Source organism: Heloderma suspectum, chromosome 1 (genome assembly GCF_057233095.1).
Source record: "Heloderma suspectum isolate Gila_16-S chromosome 1, 16-S_ref, whole genome shotgun sequence".
NCBI classification, from domain to species: domain Eukaryota; kingdom Metazoa; phylum Chordata; class Lepidosauria; order Squamata; family Helodermatidae; genus Heloderma; species Heloderma suspectum.
Window position 1 is genome coordinate 336,774,779 of NC_139458.1, and position 21,243 is coordinate 336,796,021.

Here is a 21,243-nt window from a genome sequence, read left to right on the forward strand (position 1 = left end):
ACATACCAGCCATGAGTTGATTCTGGATGAGAAGCCCAACCTGGTGTGTGTAACAGTCCTGGCTGAATGTGGCAGGCAAACCAACTTATGCCCAGCTGCTGCCCGCTAGATACCGTGTTCATGTGCAGCATATGGCAAGTAGACGGGCAGGTGGTGTTCCTGTAGTCCAGTCTTCCCCAACATGGTGATGTTTTGGACTTCAACTCTCATCAGCCCCAACCAGCATGAGGAATGGTCAGGAATCTTGTAGGCCAAAACATCTGGAAGGCACCTGGCTGGAGTGGGCTGCTATAGTCCTTAATATACTTCTACCTGTTACAGCCAGTTGTTTGTTGTGCATTTTTAAAAATATATTTCAATCATATTCTCATTGTCACATTGAGGGGCCACCAATTTGTTTGGTGATAGATGCCATCACTTGGAATAAGTGTTCAAGAGATGGTTCATGCTGCAGGGGTGGGGAACTTTGGGGCTGGGGGCTACATTCCCCCCCCCAGGTCTCAATCAAGTATGTATATTTGGTGCTTGGTATATGATTGGAGCTTCTGTCATTGTGCCAATCTCCCTGCTACCTTGTCTGACGTATGTCATGGGTCACAGTCTCAGTCTGGTTGTTCATTTGTAGAACAGGTAAGAGGTGAGACTTTACTTGTGGGAGGAGCTGTAGCTCAGTGCGAGCACATGCTTTCCATGCCGAATGTCCCAGGTTCGCTCCCCGGCATCTCCAGGTAGGGTTGGAAAAACCGCTGCCTGAAACATTGGAGAGCCACTGCCACTCAGTGTTGACAACACTGGGTTAGATGGACCAACAGTCTGTCTCAGTCTAAGGCAGCTTCCCACGGCCCTGTGTTCCTATCTGTTGTGGGGACCCAGTTCCATCTCCTTTGTCCCGGAAGGATGGCTCATTCAAGTTTGCACTTTGGGATTCACTTATCCTACAGAGGTGATGAGCCTCCATAAGATCATCCATGATCAGTTGTGTGGAGATCCTGATGGTTTCTTAATGGCCCTAGGGGCAGAACTCTCATGCACCCTTGGAAGAAGGCCCTCCTAGGTGTCCTTTTCCAGTGCCAGTCCCCAGCTGTTCCCATAGTTTCATGGGAAATTCTGGGCAGCAAGGCAGCCAGGAGGATTATTGCAACATGGGCTACCAGAGAATAGTAGCTGATTCAATTGGCTGCTTCAAACATGACACCATCCAGCAGAGCAAAGAGGCACCCTGGCCCTTGCCACATCAAATTGTATGGGATGACTTTCCATTCTTCATATCTGAGGAGGCGAGCACAATATTTGGCATGGTGGGTGCCACCAGTGCCAGCTTTGGGTTTTGTGCTCCCCCCAACACGCTCTGGCAAGACATCTTGATGGGCCCCCACAGCTCTCCTTCATAAACACATAGTTCAAGGGGGCGGATAAACCCGCCCCTGAATGCAGACAGCTGAGTCACCGAAGGCAGTGAGCAGGATTTAGCCCATGCCCTAACAGTGTCTCCAAGAGCATCTCCTTATTTTCTCCCTTGGGAGCATTTCTTTCATGACCCGCTCAAGCCATGATATTTGACCAGCCACCATAGCAGTGGCAGCAACAGTCCATGTGGAAGGGGGCCCTGCACTACCCAAGAAGGAAGGACACGCTCGCGCAGGAGCCTTGTGCCAGGTCGGCACAGGCTGCTCAGCCCTGCCCTCTCCTGGCTGCTCTAAGCAAGCCCAGAACGGGAGAAGAGGAGCAGGAACAGCTGTTGGCCACTTCCGCCAAGAACCAGGGTCAGCCTTCAGTTTGACACCAGTCAGCAATGAGATAACTGCCAGCGTAGGGGCCCAGCACTATGGCAACCACTGACACCAAACCTGGGCATCCCCTCAGCCCTTGTCCATCCTGGCTGGTGCTGAAAAGTCAGGGAACGTTGGAGCTCAGTGCGTTGCTTACCAGAAATGCTGCCTTAAAGAAGGGCTGCGTCCCTTCTCAGCTGAGGGAAGTTTGGCCCTAAGGCTGTTCCAGGGGGGGCAGGGCGTGCGTGGAGAAAGCCGTCCAAGATCCTCATGGATTGGGGAATTACAGATTGAGGTAGGATGCCACAACATCTTTTTAGTAAAGGCTTGTTGGCTAATTGTTGGAGGTGCAACTCAGCTAATGCTTCTTCTATTCATGTGTTTTGGAAATGCCCAATCTTTCTTTCATTTATAAAGACAAAAAATAGAATAAAAAGTATTTTCAAAAAAAGAAAAGAAAAGAAAAGCCCAATGGCTGCCTCCTTTTGGGAGGAAGTTATTGTACGGATAAATTTCATATTGGAAAGCTCTTTAATGTTTACTGATGTAAATGTTCTATTAAATTATTTACCTGCTTCTTGGAATGTAACACATGGTCAGATTAAATGGATTTTTCATGCCCCTTTGGTTTTTCAAAGACTGGTACTACAATACTGGAAAGATAAAAGCTCACCACCTATAACTCAATGGACCGAAGACTTAACAATACTAGCAACATTTGAAAGAGTGGTATATAGGCATAACTTGCAAATGGACTTATATGTGAATATTTGGTCTGCTTTTACTGAAGTTTGTGTGTAACCTTCCCCCCCTCCTTTTTCTTCCCTTTCCCCCCTGAATATTGTAATGTTACAAACTGAGGATTTTTGAATATGTTGTATTTTTATTTTTTATTTCACTCTTCTTCTTTTAGGTTTTGTAATGTTTTCAGTTTTGTTTTGTAAAAAAATCATAAAAGAAAAAAGAAAAAAAGATAGTTGATAGCAAAACATTAGAAGGAGTGTAAAGGGCTTCATATTGACAGTTGGTACCAGAGAGTTGGGCAGATCGCTCTACTAGAGAAATTGACACAAACTTTAAGGACAGCTCAAGGCAATCAAAGACAGACAAGTTTGAAGGGGTATGGATGAAACGTATTGAATCTGCAAATGTAGTAGAACGCGGGTACATACCTCCGCCAGCATACACAGGGCTCTGGAGAGCATCGTTCAAAGAAAACAAGGCTCCCTCATTAACATGTTGAAATGGAATTTGGTGTGTCAATGAGTGATCTAGCAATTAAGATATGTGAGTAATGAAGTACGTGACCTCTTGGTGGAGCTGTGCTATAGGGGAATAGCTCAAAAACACAAGGAGAAATAAAACTCTCAGATATAATACCCCATTTTCCTTGTTCCGGAATAAAACAGGAAAGTGCTCTGAAAAACAGAAGCAAAACTGGTGGATTCCAACATTGTCTAAAGAGCCTGTAAACAACCGTGAGCAAGGATTCACAAGCACACCAGAAACACCTCGTGTAGAAAAGCTCTCACACAACAGGGCTTCCCCATGTTCTCTTCCCTTCAGCATCACCCGTGCGTTCCCCAGGTCTGCTCTGGAGTATCCCCCAACCATTGTCTTTTTGATGCCATGAAAGCCTTTGTATTTTCTCCGGTATTTTAGATCTATTGATTTAAACTCCACTTCTGTGTTGTTACTATGGGTGAAATCCAATGAGGTCCTTCCACTGTCAGAACTATTTCCATCAGTGGAAATGGCAGGGCGGCCTTGCAGCCCGCCATGCACCATCAAACTCTGTTCTAGAGGGTTGGGGGACCCTGCAGGGCAGATTCTGGGTGTCCAAGGAGGTGCACTTGGAAGGATGGCAAAAAAATGACTGGGATTTTGTTATGCTTAAGGGCGAAATCCTATGTGGATAGTTGGCAGCCTCTGAACCTGGAGGCTGCCAAGTCTCCAGTGCAAGGTGGGAGGACAGCAGAGGCAATCTTCACCTGTGTGCTCAGCTCCCCTGCATTTCTGCTAGACAGGCAATTTTGCCCATCTAGCAGCGGTGCTTTGGAGGGGTAGGGAAGGAGGCCGGGGGGGCCATAGGATACATTGTACCACTGCCCCACCCCCGGTCTCCTCCCCTCCCCTGGGAATGCCCCCCTTTCCCCAACTCCGCGCTCCATTTTCCAAGCACAGAGAGGTAGCCAGCGCCATTCGCTCTGCACCAGCTATGAGGGGGATGGGGTGGGGATTGTGGTTTCCTGGCTCTGAGGTCAGAGCTCTGTCTCCAACCTCAGAGCCAGGAAACCGAACAGTCCTATGGCCCCCTAGATGCTGCCTAGGAGCCATAGGATTGCTCTCTAAGGGTGCAATCCTATGCACGTTTAGACAGAAAAAAGTCCTACAACTCAGAATGCTGGAATCATAGGACTTCCTTCGTCCACACGTGCATAGGATTGCACCTTAAATGATTTTGAATGGTCCAAAGTTGCTTTAGGGGGCCTTAAGGTGGAAGAGAGCACCTTATAAATTCAAATATAGATAAATGCAATTCTCCCTGCACCCTTTTAATTTATTTTCAACGAATGCAAAAGAAATTAGGGAAAAACAAGTTTCTATAGAACCTAATACATCCACAATGCTGATGCCGAAAATGTATAAAAGACATCAATTTATTTGCCAGATTTCTTGATTGATGAGATCTATGAATAGTGTCTGTCAGTTTGTACATTTCTACCACATCTAGTGTCTTTAAAGGCCATTCTGAAGGCGAATTAGGCATTTTCCAAAAACGTACCCAAAATACTGATATCAGTATTTTGCTGATATCAATACGTTTGATACCAGGGATTTTACAATGCTAAATATAATCTCTGGGGCATTAAGCAGAATTTTTAAAGAATTCATTGCAAAACTGAAACTCAAGATCTATTAAACAGTTCTGTTATCTGTCTCCACTCAATAAATGTAATTTTTTATGAGATTGTTATAATTCGGTTTTTTCTAGTCTTGTTCTGCTGTTTAGAGTTGTACATTTTAAATCATAGTTAAAGTTTCTCATCAATGCATGCTTCATAAAAAATTATACATGATTCTGGCTCAAACATGAGGGGGGCTAAAAAAATCCATATAATGTAATGCATGCAAGTCATGTGCTAAGTGGTTCTTATGAGATGGTCATCCATGGAGCAGATACGTCTCAGAAAGCTGTCATAGAGAACCTCAGGTTTTCACAGTCAAACACAAAGGCAATTCCTATTGATGAAAGCTAAGACCTTCACATATCCCCAGATCTCTGCTTGCCCTCTGACCTAGGAAGCAAAGATTAATGTCTTCTCAATTTCCCGTTCCAGCACTTCAGGGTTGGTTCTTTCTTTGGTGAGAGGAGAGAGAGTGTCTGAATAAGACATCATCACATCCTGGAAACCTCCAGATTTCCACGCTACCATTTGATAAAGCAAATTAGATAGAACAGACCAAAAGATGATATGAACTCTGCTAGGTGTTAGAACTAGTGCTAAGTAGCCTCAGCGACATTTAATTCTGAGTAGACATGTATAGGATTTCACTGTGATCATATTTTATGTTTCCTTTTTTCTATGTTGTAGTTAGCTGCTCTGAGCACTTAGTAGAGGAATGGGATAAAAATAATGAATTACAAGTGGGAGCTGCAACAAAATGTTGCAGTGCAGAGTGCTGCTGTTCAGGGTTCAGCCAGCCATGTCCTCTTCCAGGATACTCCATTCCGTTCCCTCTCCCCTCAGTTTTCCATGTCCCCTCTCCCCGCAAATGACACTCAGCATTCTGTGGCCACTGAGCATGTTCAGTCCTCACTGGGTCATTTTGTGGGTAGGTGGGGGGCTTTCCCCCCTCTCTAAAGAATGGGTTATAGCCAATGTTAGTCTTATTTACAGTAGACCCTTAGATTCAACCCAAATGATTCACATGCTTCTTTGTTTTATACAGAAGGTGAACTGCACAGAATGAGATTTTGCATGTCTAGTGGCCATGCAAACGAAAAGGTGCATTTCATGTTGCTATGATCCATTGAAAATGAAACATACACGAAGAATTTATCCGGTGATTTCAAGTGGGAGGATATGGAACTCTAATTGGTAAGGAAAGCACTGTGCAAGGAGAATTTATGCACCTCGCTCAAAAATAAGTATGCGGTACTGCTCTAAGCAGTCCAGTGAAAAATACTGAGATAATTTCTTTGGAATCTATGATTCAATGAAATTGGTTTCAATCTGAGGAAATGGAAGATATAGAGAAAATATGCAAGCAATGAACAGAATTATATGAAGACAAGTGGCGCCTGCAGCACAATGCTGCTGGGTAACTTCACTTCCTAAGAGCAGTTTTCATGTTTACAGTGCCAGCCAGCCAGTCCTGCTCTACTCCGGGATATTCCATTCCACCCCTCCTGTCTCATTCTGGTTTTCCTTTTCCAACTGACATTCAGCATTCTGGGCAGGGCTACTTACAATGTTCACAGTTGTCATTTGGCAGTTTGTGGGGAACGGTTACTCCTGTAGGCTTTATTTTTAAAATATAGTCTAAAGATTTGGTGTACTTTTGCAACCCGCAACCCACATATTTGTTGTGCACTTGCACCCCATTTGTTGTCCTTTCGCAACCCCTGAGTATGGGAATACCTCGGTCTTGGCTCTCGGTGGCTTCTTTTTGGTTCCGGTCCTATTGGCACTCACCAGCTGAGTTTCCTGTTAGATGGAGCAATAGCTTACTGGACGTTCCATGAAAATTTCACATGCCCATGACCTCTAGGGCAGATCTGTGTAGACAGAGGTTGGCTTGGTTCTTGGTGACCTGCATAGGACAACGTAAATGGCCTGCAACCTGGGACACTGCTAAGAGGGGGCCAACCCTTCTTCTCCAGACAGTAGCATCACTGGGACCATGGGAAAGATTAGCCCACGTCCCATGGCGTTTCTGAGTGCATGCCTGTATCGATCCAGCATAATCAATGACAAGCTAGTATTACTCCCTGGGGGTGAACCAAAGTTTTGAATTTGTGGAGAACATTATAGTAGGAATGAAAACTAAGGTGAGCATTAGGAGGTCACTATCCCTATTCTCTGGTGTAGGGTGTTTTTAGCTGTTGTTGTTGTTGTGGTTGTTGTTGATGTTGAGGTGCCAAAAACCTCTCTCCCCCTACTTTTCTTTTCTTTTCTTTTTTCTTTTCTTTTCTTCTCTTACGTGCCCAGTGTTGGGAGCTTGCCTGCAATGAAATTTTGAAGAGGGGGAAGGAAGGGAAGAAAGAGCTCCATGTGAAATACGGGTATTTCACTCAGCATCTGATTTCACTGCCCCGAACTGGAACCTTTGGTTTCTGCAGAAGTTTAGTAGCTTCAGTACAGCAAAGAATCCCATCAGCCTCTACAAACTTCTTTCTCCCCCTCCACTTTAATTTCTCCTAAATAGCTGTAGGACTCAAATTATTCCCAAAGGAGGGTTAGGACTACGTGGCATCATGATCAAGGTACTGCTAAGGCTTTTAAACAGGGTCTACAGTTTTTAAAAAGCTAGAAAAAGCCCTCCACCACCTCACCTCAGAAAGTTCATTTAAGTACATGCAGTCCTTGCAAACCCTGCACAGCCCCCTAAATTCCTCTGAAGCACTACCTCTCTGAAAGGAGCCACTTAGCTTAGGGAAATCTCTCTACCCCCCACCTCCGCATTTCCAATCACCAGTCTTCTTTTCTTCTTCCTTCCCCTATCCTGTTCTTTTTCTTTTTTATTCCACCCAGAGTATATCCTGGGGAATTCTTAAAGAGAATTCTCTTCACCAGACAAGAGAAGTTCTGAACAGTGTTTGACTTCATACAAACAGATAAGAGAGCTGGTTTTTCTGCTTCTCCTCACTGAAGTCTTTGAGAAGAGTGGGTTCACATGGTTTCAGAGAAACAAATCTGGGGCTGTTTTGTCAGTTGCCATTATCCAGCAATAGGAAGGGCTGTAGCTCAGTGGCAGAGCACATGCTTGGCATGCAGAAGGTCGCAGGTTCAATCCCCAGCATCTCCAGGTAGGGCTTCAATGAAGGATTCCTCAACCTGGTGCCCTGCAGATGTGCTGGGCTGCAACTCCTGTGGCTAGGAATTATGGGAGTTGCAGTCCAACACATCTGGAGGCAGGGCCAACACCAAGGGTTAGCATGGTCAGGCACCTGCCGAGGGCCCACGCCCAGCAGGGGCCCACTTACAAGGCCCCCTGGACTTGCTCCTGCTCTTCAACATTGCAAACAACTGTTTCATTCTGACCCAGCCTACAGTGGTGATGGTGAGGAGCAAGAGAGGCCACCCCCTCCTTGCTCACTGGCTCTCCACCTGCCAAGCACGCAAGGGATAGCCATAAGGGGAATGCGGAGGAGCAGCCATAACCACTTGTGACAATGGAGGCGAGAATGTGGACTCATGGAGGGTGCTTTGCTGAAACACCATGAGCGGAAGCTTCTTGTTTACCTTGGCAACACCAGAAGGTCACTAGGAAGCGCTATTGACAAGAAGAAAGCCATTTATTCCTGCCAGGAAAGGCCTAAGTCAAGTATCCTCACTCTCATGAATCGGGACAACTCCGTATGGAGCTTCTTTTAGGACGTGGGCTAAGCTGGGTTTTTAGATCACATTTTATGTTGACATTTTAATTTGATATGTAAACCTTTCAGGGAGTAAGTATTCTTCAAAGAACTTGGGTTTTCTTTTTCTCCACTGCATGGGCAGGGTGGCTCTGGATGGTGTGAAGGCAGCCCATGGTGTGACTGCTGGCTGGAATTGCACCTAGTTTTCAATCGAGGTATCAACGTGCAGACGGAAGCTGTGCATGATCAGGCCCTCAGGGTAAGTCTCTATGACTTAAGCAGTTCCTGGGTATGCATCACTGGCAACAGTACACAGAACAGCTGGACTGCAGAACTCGGGGTTCAGTCCATCCAGAACAGCAGCTGAAAGCAGTGGATCATGGTGAAAAGGAGGTTGGCCATGGAGCAGAAAGTACAGTGGGCTCAAGGTCAAACAGGGAACAGATTAAGACTCACGCAAGAATAAACCAAGCAACCATGGCAGGGATACATGCACTGTTCCGACTATAAATTTTGGTCATCCTCTTGTCAAAGCAAAGCCATTTTTATAATGCCAAGCATTCCAAAACCAAACGGTAAGGGCCAGACTAGATACATGGGCACGTATCTCCCATTTGTTTTACTCATTCACTAGCAAATGGACCCGGCTTTGCATGGGTTAGAATAGCCTCTAGGCTGATACAGCAAAGCCCTCAAGCACACTTTCAGAGCTGTCAGACATGTTGCCCCCACCCTACCTGAGTGAAGCCACGCCTGCTGGAGGCTCGGCGCCTGCCATAGTGCATTCCTAGAGCTCCCTAAGGGAGGGGCCCCTCCGTTGTATTTCCCTGAAGAGGGGGCTGTCCCACAGCAGGGGTGAGGGGTGGGCATATATCTAAGCCCCACGACCTACTTCATCTCCCCTGGCTTCGGACTCTATGGAGTGCAAAACTATGGGCTAGCTAGGGAAGTCTGCCCCTGGTGGCTGAAGATGTTATTGCAGGCTTCAATGACATGGACAGATTAACATTAATTCATGTGTTTTAAAAACAAAGGAACCCTGAGGTGCACCCTCCTAGGGTTGCCTTAGTAAGGATGCCAAGTTTCAGGTGTTTCAGTTCCATAATCTTGGTGTTATGGCATAGATGGACAGAGAGACAGACACCCTCTTTCATTATTAGACATGTATTCTTTTATTTAAAGCATTTTATACCATCTTTCATCTTAAGATACCAAGGCTGCAGTGAAAGCCACTTGAGGAGGCTGTCACTGCGAGCAGGGAAACAGCAGCTGTGGGGAATCACTTCCCTCTTTTCCTGTTGGCTTTTCCCATTCCAAATTAACTCCCCTCCACAGGGAGAAAAGGAGTTCGGGATGGACAATGATAATCAAAAGATGGCCCACGTGGAAAGGGTAATGTGCTTCCTTGATCAGCATTTTCAGCTTGCTGGGACTACTCCTCATTTTTAAATAACCCAAAGAAACTGGAGAAGATGTTATACCCTTGCATTTAACGTCTGATATGACCCTAAGATTTCAAACACCAGACATGTCTGTCTTCCGTTCCCCCTCTGTATGATGTGCCTTTAAGTAATTTAAAGTGGGAACATTCAACATTTCTCCTCTGACCTCCCATTTAAAACTTGTCCTCCATACTGAGCAGAGCAAAAGGTGCACTTACACAGCACCATCCTAACAATGCAATCTACTCCAAACGGTCTAAATAAATGCCTGCCTTTATCAACACCCTGTTGACCCATGAGGTGCAGCAGCTACGTAATACTACCACATGGAGATGATCCCCATGAGAGTCATGTTTCTCCCAGAATGACTTGTGTGTGGTGCACAGTCTGGTCTAACCCTTTGATAAACTGAACAATCAAGAAACACAAAACTGTCTGGTCTGTAGTAGAGGCTTCAAGGGACTTGGGTTCTTTGCAACGTGACAGCCAATGCTAAGCATGAAGTCAGTGTGATCATCACTGTGTGTGGGATGCAACGCACAAGTCACAGTGAGCAAAAAGCAAGCACTGTTCTAAGGCAATAGTGAATGTATCAATATTGCGATATCAACAGACAAAAGACAATTACAAGAATAGCAACTCGTGGTCTGTTCTAATGCCAACTGCCGTCTGTCATGCTCAGAACAACTCAGAGAACTGTACTGTGGAAGTATGGATTTGGAGGATCCTTCTCATACCACCTTCCAAAAAGCGTCACTGTTAGGAGTGGCTGTGATGTACCGTTCTGGCTAATCAGCCGCCCATCACTCAAAACCTAGTTAGGAATGGCAGAGAAAGAGGGAGAAAGAGGGGCTCAGTTATACAGCAATAGTTGCATGATGTAATGCTGTTACATACTTGAGGAATTTAAGTATCTTCATTATGTGGTTTTAGAGGGGCTGCAGCTCACTGGAATGCAAGTGGAAAGCCCAGCATCCCCAGGCAGGACTGGGACAGACTTCTGCCTAAGTCTCCGGAGAGTCACTGCCTATCAGTATAGACCAGGGATGGAGAACGTCCCTGTTGAATTAAGCTAATTCAACAGCTTAAAACAGAGATGATGATTTTAAAATGAAGCCATACACATATTAAAAATAAACCAAAGAGCAGTTTAAAAGTCTTGGGAGAATAAAAATGTATTTGCCTGGTGCCAAAAAATCAACCAAGTAGGTACCAGGCAGTGCCTCAAATGACAATCTCAGGGCATGGGCAGGAACACACGGGAAGAGACAGTCCTGTTCCTTATTGTGAGTGCTTTTTAAAGGCATTTTTCCAGGCTACTGAGCCTCCTTAATTTTCTATTTGTCATCAAACACAGAATGGGATTTGTTTCCATGCTGCTATCACACAGGCACAGCTTGTTCCATGCCAACCAGAGAATACCTGCAGACGCTGGTGGGACACCCCAAGGGATGTATGGATATTGTTCGATCCATTCCATCTGTGTTTTGCGGATTGTCAGACATCTTTTGTTCCGTCGCCGTCTCATTGATAGAGTCAGATTTTTAAAACCAGAATTGCACGGTACTTGTTCTAATTCACATTAGTGCTAATGCACAAATTTACTACTGCACATTAGTGCTAATGCGGATTAGCCCAAAGGCCCAGCTCTCAAGTGCAGAGCTAGTTTGCAAGTCTGCGGAAACAGCGTGACTTGGAGAAAGCAGGTCTGCTGCCATATCAGTAGGTTGGATTCACAGAAACCCGGTCCCATTTGAGTCCCTTATGGATTTCTCTGTCACCCCTGGAAAGACCACCTTACCTGAAACTCTCCAGGGGCCAGCCGAACGCCACTGAGCAGGACTTCCGGGAAGACGTAGTTGGTGCTGAATGTGCCACTGAGAGAATAGGAATCGAAATGGGTATGAGCAGTGCTCACCGACTGGCCACAGGTTTGGCGGTCTGTAGTTGCACACTTCAATAACGTGCAGATCTAGAAGGAAGCAAAGCGATGCCTTGACACAGCAGTCACAGTAAAGGAACGGGATTATTACTGCTATCAGAACATTAAGTGTCATATCATCATCACAGTGTATTCAAAAGAAGGGTGTCGATTTAAAGCACAAGCAAGCAAATAGAGCTGGCTGTGGCAGGAGGACGGCCAGAACTGCTGCTTGTTCCAAGAAGCCAGGACTATGATCTGCCCAGCTGCTCACTCAGGCTGTTCAGTTGCTTTGAGGGAATTACCTGCAAAAACAGTCTCTAAACCAGGGGTGTTGAACCCCGTTCAGCCCGAGGGTCAAATTCTATTTTGGAGAAGCTCTCGGAGGCCGCATTCCAGTGGTGGGTGAGGTCAAAACACAAAAAACCCAGCATATTTTAGCTGACAGCCCTTGCAGCCAGTTCCTAAGCCTTAGGAGAGGCAATCCCACCTTTTCTAATGGGAGGCACTGCACGAGAGCTTGGAAAGGGGTGGGGCCAGGGGGCATGGCCTTCAGGAGAACGCTGGAGGGCAGACCTGGGACCCCGGAGGGCTGGACTGGATCGCTGGGACATACGTTCTGCATCGCTGCTCTACGCCCAGGCAGCCTGTCTGATTTCATAGGTTTGGCAGCCTCACATAGTCGCCGTGCTCCGTATCCACACAGCCCAGCCATTTCTGCAATTGTGACTACTCAGCAAAGGCTGGGTGCAATTGTGCAATGGCAGGAGCCCTTCCTGCCTGCACAGAGCTGCTGACTCACGCAAGCAGCACTGCCACCCGAGCTGCGAACCAAGGCCTCCCCGCTCTCTGACAGGCAACTACAGGGTGGCCACCACAAGCGTGAACCGGATGCATCCCTCGTTATTAGGCAGAAGCCAAATTCCGATCTCGCCTGATCTTGGAAGCTAAGCAGGGTCAGCCCTGGTTCGTACTTGGGTGGGAGACTGCCTGGGAATCAGGCTTCCTGCATGGAGCAGGGGGTCGGACTCAATGGTCTGGCAGGCCCCGTCCAGCCCTACGATTCTATGATTCTAAACAAAAGGTACAGTGGTCAAGGCCAGCTTTCAATGGTGTTAGGAGCCACGCTTAGGCTGCAACACGATGCCCATCTACATGGGAGCAAGTCTTATTGAGCTCCAGGAAATTTGCGTCCCCCTGTAAACTTGGCCACAACCAAGTCGTTAAGAACTGGAATTGGTTTTTCTCCTAGCTGGTGTAGACTCTACACTACTTTCCATTGGAGAGTTAGGGATAGTTCTGCAGTTTAACTTCCTGGGACCCACAAGTCCTTACTTCTTGGCTGGATCATGCATGTAACCTTGCAGATGGGGGGCACTGAGCCTCCCTCAGACCAACGGTCAAATCCGATTTTGGAGGCACTCTTGGGAGCTGCATTCCAGTAGTGGATGGGGCTCAAAGCAAGAGAGGCAGGGCTAAACCTGCAGAATTATACTTAACTCTCCAGTTGAAATTAGTGGGACGTGAAATTAAAAATGCTTAGCTTTAGCCAGATTGTGCCCTATATTTCTATAATGGTATCTAGGATTTTTCTCTCTCCCCTGTCCCACCCAATGAAGAAAAAGAAGGTATCCCATCTCCCAACATAAGTAAAATGACCTGTAAGTAATATTTTCGTCTGGACACATGAGGGCCATCAAATGCACCGAGGACATACAGCTCATCTTCTCGCTTTTCCATCATCCTGTAGCTTAAATGACAGCAGAGACCTTTCTGGCACACTGTAAGATTGTCAGCTTCTTTCGTGAGCTCAGAGAAGGTGAATGGATTGCGGACTAATCCAGTGAAATTGCGATGCCTGGGGAAGGGTTTGATAGTTGTGGCGTACAAGCTCCAGTTAAGGGCATGAAGATAGGTGGGAGAAAGAGAAGGATGAGTATCGACTTCTGCAACCATAAGATGACCGTTCTCCGATTGTGCATCATAATGATAAGCTCGGGCTCCGTCTGGTGCATAGATACCGCTACCTGAGCATTACAAAGATGGAAACAGCCATGTCATGCTACCTGTGTTACCCTCTCACCAACTGTCCTATCAACACATCTACCATTATCTGCATCATCCACTCACAAATACAGAAGCAAGCAGACACAGACACTCAAATACACATATGTGCAACTTGAAAGTTGACGAACACACACAACTACACACACACACTGGGGCTGTTCACACAGTATGCTAACCCAGATTCAGTGGTTGAATGTGGGTTGTTTATTGAACCATGGGTTAGTGTGTTGTCTGAACGCAGCCAGGGTGGCTTGTTAACCACTCTGAACAACCCAACAACCCTGAACAACCCAAAACCAAACCATGGATTCTCAAGATGGCTTGTTTGAGAAAATAAGGTACACTGCATGGTTAACGAGCCACCGTAGCTGTGTTCAGACAACACGTTAACCCATGGGTCAACAAACAACCCATGGCTGAAAACAACCCAACAGTTTCCCCTGCCCCTTCCATTGAGTAGTGGTGTCCACCACTCTGTTTAGCAGCAGCAGGATGGGGATGTGCTGCATTCCTAGTTCTAGGAGGCAGATTTCTTGGCTCAGGTGCAGCGCATTAAAAAAGAAAAGAAAAAAGAAAATGAATGTGTCACAACCAGATCAACAGAAGCTCTGAATGCAGCTAATTTACAGCCGCTCAGAGGCTGTGTGGCCATGCCCTGTGGTGGAGTCTATTTGGCTGGAAGTTATCACCTGCATACATTTCGTTCTTGAAAAATCTATGATAACTGCAGATGCTCATGAGCTTTTTAATTATATTCCTGTGATGTGGGGATTAACAGAAGGACAGCAAAAATGGACTTTGGGAGCCCTAACAGTTGCAAAGAGATTCATATTCAAGCCTGGACGCACAAACACACCACCTATCATTCAATGGTCGGAAGGTCTTACTGCACTTGCTGCCTTTGAACGTATGTCCTACAGCTGTCAGTTTCATCTGGATGCTTATTTAGATACATGGGCTGCTTATATTGGTGTATATATTTGAAACAGGAGTGTCAAATCGTTCCCCCTCTCGCTTTTAAATTAATGGTGTTGTGAATAGCAATTGTGAATGGATATGCTTTTTTGTTATGTCCTTTCGGGTTGTGTTTGTTGTTTCCCCCACCTTTTTTGTTTTGTTTTTTAACAACTGCAAATAAAATAATTTTTAAAAAGTAATCAGAGGCTATGTACATATTCCTGAAAGCCAAATGAAAGTCAGTCATCTTCTGTATTTGTATAAAAGAGAGACTGGGATTCTCTGTGTTGTGATCTGGCAAAGGATGGCTGGTAGGAGCCTCAGAACTTTTGTCTCTCTATGGATTCCCCCCTTCCCACCCACCCCCTTAATTTTGGCAAGCACACTCTAAGAAAGGCCTCAAGAATGTTAATTTGCAGTGCAGTGGAGTTTGCCAGCTGAATGGTGTGTGGAATCATATAAAATAGTTGGATCTAAACCTGTACATTACCTGTCATCCTTAAGCTAGGACTATGAGTATTAGCTGTCAGAACATTGACGCGCATGCCCATTGCCCATGACGAATGGAATGCAACAGAAGCAAAATGGGGAAGAACATTCATCCAAGCTGTAGGGAAAAGCATGGTGTCCACATCTTGCTCGGTCACCAGGGGCACGCCGGGATCATGAAACAGCATATCATAGCATGTGAAAAGCCCAAATTTCCCAAAGGCAGTATCGAAGGTAACAAGCTCAGGCTCTTTGGGGAAATCAAAATAGTGTAGTTCTATCTTATAGAGGTTGAGCTGTAAAAATATAACATATTTACAGAACAATTAAGGCACTGCCGTTAAAAACAAAAACAACATGGAAACACTTAAAAGCAAGCTCTAAAGCCTTCGGAAAGGCTTTTTGTTTAAACTGCAAATGAAATTAAAATTGTTATTTAACACCCCCCCCCCGATTATAATTTACACTTATCCACTTTAAATGTTTTTTTCTGCCTGTGCTAATCTACTGTAAGTACCCACTCATTTGGAGTGAGTTACGCCTGCTGATTGGGTCTTATATTCATTTGTGGTCTGCACCTAATTATGACATACGTACTCCTGCCTTGTGCATGTTCTTGTCTTTTGATCCCACTGTGTAAAACAATTTCTTTGCAGTACTGTGATATCTAAACAAACAAACTACATTTGTTTGGGACTGTAGCTCAGTGGTAGTGCTCCTGCTTTGCATGCAGAAGTTCCCAGGTTCAATCCCCAGCATCTCCAAGTCGGGCTGGAAAAATTCCTGCCTGAAACCCTGGAGAGCTGCTGCCAGTCAGTGTTGACTGTACAGGGCTAGATAATCCAATGGTCTGATTCGCTGTAAGGCAGCTTCCCATGTTCCTATGTAACCTATACCACACTATGTGTTTGCTATTCTTATAGCTTTTGCTATATCTTACTAACACACAGTTACTCTCTAGAATGGTAAAAGTTATAACATGCTTAAATGTCTATTGTTAATCCTAGTGTTTTTAAAGTCAAATTAACCCCCAAAGGGGGTGTGCTTAAAATCGAGGGGGAAAATAATCAGTTATGGAAACATGATGGTGAGGATTTTTGTTCTTACCTTGTGGTAACGTGCCACCAGTTTTCCATCAGAATCAAAGACGACGTTGGTGTTGTACTGATAGCGGCCGTCACTGGGGCACTTGGGGTCAGTGTGATTACATGGCTTCTTATCTCCCATATTGGCAACCACATAGATAGAGTTCTTTCTTGCTAGACAGCTCAGCCTCTCTTGCACTGGGGCATGTCCAAATCTAAATCGATAGAATCACAGAAAAGAAGGACTTGAAGCAGTCAGAGAGATCTGCAAGTAGATCATATAGTCAAAAGCTTGTTCACTAAGGAATCTCCATTCAGACCTTAGGAAGTGACAGCTAAATACTGTACATGTATATTCCACAATAATTAGCATTTCCAAATTGTTTATTAACCAAAATCATACAGGGACCAGAGAAGTGGTAAATTCTAGTAACTGAATTTTCCCCACTTAGTTTCCGTCTTAACTTCCAAGTGTTATATTTCTTTGAGATCTTCGATGCCAGCTCATACATTCCTGCCTAATTAAAAATAACTTCTTAAGAAACCCTTCCCCGACAAAACAGTTATTTTCAACCCATTTGCTGTTCAACTGGTTATGATGTACATCAAAATGAATAAATTTATAAAAGGAAGGAGACTTCCACTTTGTTATCTCGTTTGCATTTTCTGTTCCTGCAGAGTCAATGACTGGGTTCACGCGACACACCAACCCATGATGGGTTGTTTTCTGAAACAACCCACGGTGGGTTAGCATGTCGTCCAAACCCATCTGATTTTATTACAGTTGTTTATTTTTCCCAAACAACCCACCCTGATGACCCATGGTCTGTTGTAAGGGTAGTTTTACCCACAATGGCTTGGCGTGTCATCTGAACCCGGACATGCCAATCCATCATAGGTAAGGGGCATCAGACTGCTAGCCACTCGGCAAGAGCAGCAGAAACCCCTGCTGCTCTTTCCAAGTTTGGCCATGATTGCTTTTCGAGATAGCGCCAAACCGCTTCCAGTGCCCAAACAGCACTTTGGAGGGCTGTGGCTGGCCCCATTGCTCCTGCCAAGCTCCCTGGTTCCCACCAAGCCCTCTTTTTAAAAAATTATTCTAATTGCTTTTTTATTTTTTTTGCACAAAAACTAACATATAAACTAGAATTATAGATATTCTAGAAAATTGATCAAATGTAATCTGAAACATAAGGATGGGTGATTGCTTTCTTCTAATCTAACAAAACAGCATCCCTTGCTTTTCTTTTTCTTCCCCACTTCCCCTTCCTCCTCTCTTGAGCATCCCGGGAAGTATAGTCAACAGATTCTATGCAAAACCCCTCAAATGACTGAATAAGCCATTGTGATAAGAGTGTTGAAAGTAAACAGGTGAGACCCAAGTTTAAATCTCCACTCAGCTACGAAGCTTACTGGGTGATCTGGGGCCACTCGTCATTTCTCCACCTAGCCTACCTCACAGTGTTGTTGTGGAGCTAATAAGGGGGACTACATACACTGCCGTGAGCTCTTTGAAGAAAGGATGATATACCATTTCATAAACAAACTGTAGAAACAATTGTACATCCCATGGTTTCAATCGAGCCATGTGGATAATTTCAGTCCACGCTGGTCCTCTGCCAGTCTATGTGGTTGATTGTAATGAGGAGAAGACTGGCACAAGCTGTGCAAGCAATCCGTGCAGCTGACTCCCCAGCACTCGGGCTGCAGCACAGGTGCCCTCCAGATGTTTGGGACTACAACTCCTAGAATCCCTGGCTGTTGACCATGTTCGCTGGGGCGTAAGGGAGTTGTAGTCCAAAATATCTACCAGAACAGAACCTTTCTTTCTTGAAGATACTTCTACTTCTAGTTATGCCTTACGGTGCTGAAGACAGCTGCCACCTACTGAAGTGCCATTAGGATGCAATCCTCTCCATGATTAGACAGGAAAAAGCCTACAACTCCCAGCATGTTTCAGCCATCCATGCGGTCTGGGGAGCGCTGGGAGTTCTAGGACTTTTCTCTCTCTAAACATGCATAGGATTACACCCTTCATATCTTTTTAAGGCTGTGTATAAAACCCAAACAATACTTCCCCACCACCTCCTCTCTCTCTCTCTCTCTCTCACACACACACATACACACACACACACACACACACGCACACCTTCCTGGGTCAGTACATGGAATCCAGTTGATCTGTGGATCTGGAATATCCTCAAGGTAGGGAAAAAGTGTTTCTCTCGTGAAGGTAAAACCATATATGCCATCTTCAGGAGTCACAATGATGTGTGCACCCTGACAAAAAAAGTACAGTTGAAGCTCTCCCCACCATAGGACAACACATCTGTAATAATCAAACGCACACTGTGAAATACCTGCTTTGCTGCTGTTTTGATGGCCTCTTCCAAGATGTCCATGTTTTTGTTCATCAGTTTTAAAGCCTCTTCAGGAGAAACAGGCTGTGTGGTGGGTTCTGGCAAGGTCACTGAATGCTCATACACTGCCGCAATGTATTTGTCCAAGGCAAAGGCTCTCAGGTACAGCAGGGGAATGAAAAGAAAAAAACACCAGGAAGGTGGAAGGGAGATCATTGCTAGGGCTCTGTCTACGGAAAGGAGAGAAGAGAGTAGCAACAAGGCAAAGAAAGACAGAGTGCTGGCAAAGTCCTCCGGATACTGTTGCTTCTTTAGTTGTTTTGGAATGAAGAGCGTTTCGCAAGATCAGCAATTAAGAAATGGATGCTGGTTGATCCTTTTATGCACCACACACCCATGGGGAGGGGCCATAGCTCAGTGGTGGAGCACATGACTGGCACGCACAAGGTCGCAGGTTCAGCCCCTGGGATCTGCAGGCAGGGCTGAAAAAACCGCCGGAAACCCTGGAGAGAAACCCTGCCAGTCAGTGTCTACAATGCTGGGCTAGATCGGCCAATGCTTTCACTCGGTATGAGGCAGCATTCTATGTTCCTTCCAAACCCAATTTGAAATGGGGGAGGGAGGGAGGAGCATTGGAAATAGGAAAATCGGTACAGTGGGATTTACCTCTAGGTAAGCAAGTATAGTATTGTCTCATTTCCCTTTAAGAACATCAACAACAGAGCACTTTTCTCCAGATTCACTTGGTTAATAAGTATAAACCCTGAAACAAAGATTCTCTAGTTAACTACAAGCTCTTCATACTCTTAAATGCTTTTTTCCTTTATCCCCTACTTTATACAACATTAAGAAATATTAATGTATTTTTTAAAAAAATTCAGCAAATATGCCTATCGCTATCGGATAAAGAACCTAGGTGTTGCATAGAAAGAAAGGAAGACGGAAAGGGATGGAGGGATTAACTGTGGGTGTGCAGGGACCCCCGATCCACCTGGGAGGCCACTTCAGTGCTTCCAAGGCAGGCCCAACCCACTTTGGATGGATTCAGGAAGACCCTGACCCGCTTCGGCATGCAGAGCAGAAGCAGGAATCGGCTGTCCAAGTCCTGCTTTGCCCTCCCCATGATGCCCACACCATGCGAGCCCCAGCTCCTTACCCGGCCCCACAGGACGTGCGCCTGCAGCCGTCCTCTTCCTCCAGACAGTCCCCATTTTTAAAATCCAGAATCCCAGCCACCACTGCCACTGCCAGTTCCTTACCTGGGTCTTGCAACATGTGCCAGCAGCAGCCTTCTTCTTCCAGGGAGGCTCCTCTCCAATGGATTACCATACTGCCGTGTGTTTTCTTTTACTTATGTACCTATGGTTTGCTTTGGGATGTTTCAAAGTTCACTTCATGAAACAGAGTGCAAATATAGAATTGGTTCCCGTTGATTTCCAAACTTTCTCCCCTTGTTTCATGGTTGAGCAATATCTGTGCTCCCTTTGTTTCATTGCTGAGCAACATCTGTGCTCTCTCTTTGTCTGTGAAAGAGGCGCAATAGTCTCTAAACTTCCCTCTTCCCTTCCCCATAAGCTTGAAGGTGAGTTCCAGATAGCAGCAATTGCCTTTTTCAAAGAACATGGTCACTGGGAAGCAACATCATGCAAAAATTGTGGCCTTGCTGGTATAAATGAAATAAAATAAAATATACAGTCAGTAAGGCCAGTCAGGGGGAGAAGGATACCCCCAGCATGGTCTAACAACTCTGGAAAAGAACAATTCTTTATGTTACTCAGCCATAACCACTTCAGTTGGCAAGAGAATTTCAGAATTTCAATGTTTTCCACACAGTGCAGATGTATTTGACTTATGCTGAACTTCCTATCTATTAATTCCTGGGTGTGCTCTCTACATCACACATACGTGAAAGTTGTTTCTCCAAATATTCATTTATGATTTTTTTTTGGTATCACCACTCTTTTTGTTACCATCGTAAAGAATTTCAGAAATGCTGTGATGCTATTGTTTGTAAATGACAAATGGATGTGATTGTTTAGTAGCTGTTACTCAACAATTGAGTAACAGGTTTCACAATTACCATGAACAGAAAACAAAAGCCCAAACCAACTGTTTTGGGGAGATTAAGAAATCATCCAGCTACAATGAAACAAGCATTCCTCTCTTACCTGCTTTCCTGCCCTGATTTTTGGGGCTTTTGCTCCACCCACTGTCTTAGTTTATGGCTGGCCCTTGAAGGAGACCAGAGCCCGCAGGCATCTGAGAAAGTGGGCTGTAGTCTGCAAAAGCTTATGCCAGAATAAATGTGTTTGTCTTACACCACAAGTTTTGTTTGTACTGATGTTAAATTCACAGCCTCTGTTTTTATGGATTTTATTGAAACGTGTTTTTATGGATTTTTAAAAATTGTATCCGTGTTGTTTTCCATATGAAGAAGAACGCCTTACTAGATCTTTATAGAAACAACTTTATTAATTAGCAAGTACAGAGTTCAATTACTGTGCTGCCTAAATCATATCCCTTATGGATATACAGTGGAGGTAAGGAATAGATTTAAGGGATTAGAC

The 21,243-nt window shown here is 45.1% G+C and overlaps 1 protein-coding gene across 4 annotated transcripts; it reads right to left on the reverse strand.

Annotated features, from left to right (window-relative positions):
* Window positions 1-8,275: 8,275 nt before the first annotated feature.
* On the reverse strand, window positions 8,276-20,005 carry LOC146359547 (pantetheinase-like). Of its 4 annotated transcripts, none has more exons than XM_084827542.1 (9): window positions 19,936-20,005; window positions 19,343-19,439; window positions 18,677-18,906; window positions 18,466-18,596; window positions 16,339-16,531; window positions 15,233-15,527; window positions 13,378-13,745; window positions 11,599-11,769; window positions 8,276-10,611 (listed from the first exon to the last, which is right to left on the reverse strand). In XM_084827542.1, exons 2-9 carry the CDS (start codon window positions 19,371-19,373, stop codon window positions 10,486-10,488), a joined length of 1,545 nt encoding a protein of 514 aa, XP_084683668.1. In that variant the 5' UTR covers window positions 19,374-19,439; window positions 19,936-20,005; the 3' UTR covers window positions 8,276-10,485. The 4 variants fall into 4 exon arrangements, with proteins under 4 accessions (XP_084683668.1, XP_084683670.1, XP_084683667.1 ...); XM_084827544.1 differs by having other exon boundaries at window positions 18,677-19,179; XM_084827541.1 differs by lacking the exon at window positions 19,343-19,439.
* Between the last annotated feature and the right edge of the window lie 1,238 nt (window positions 20,006-21,243).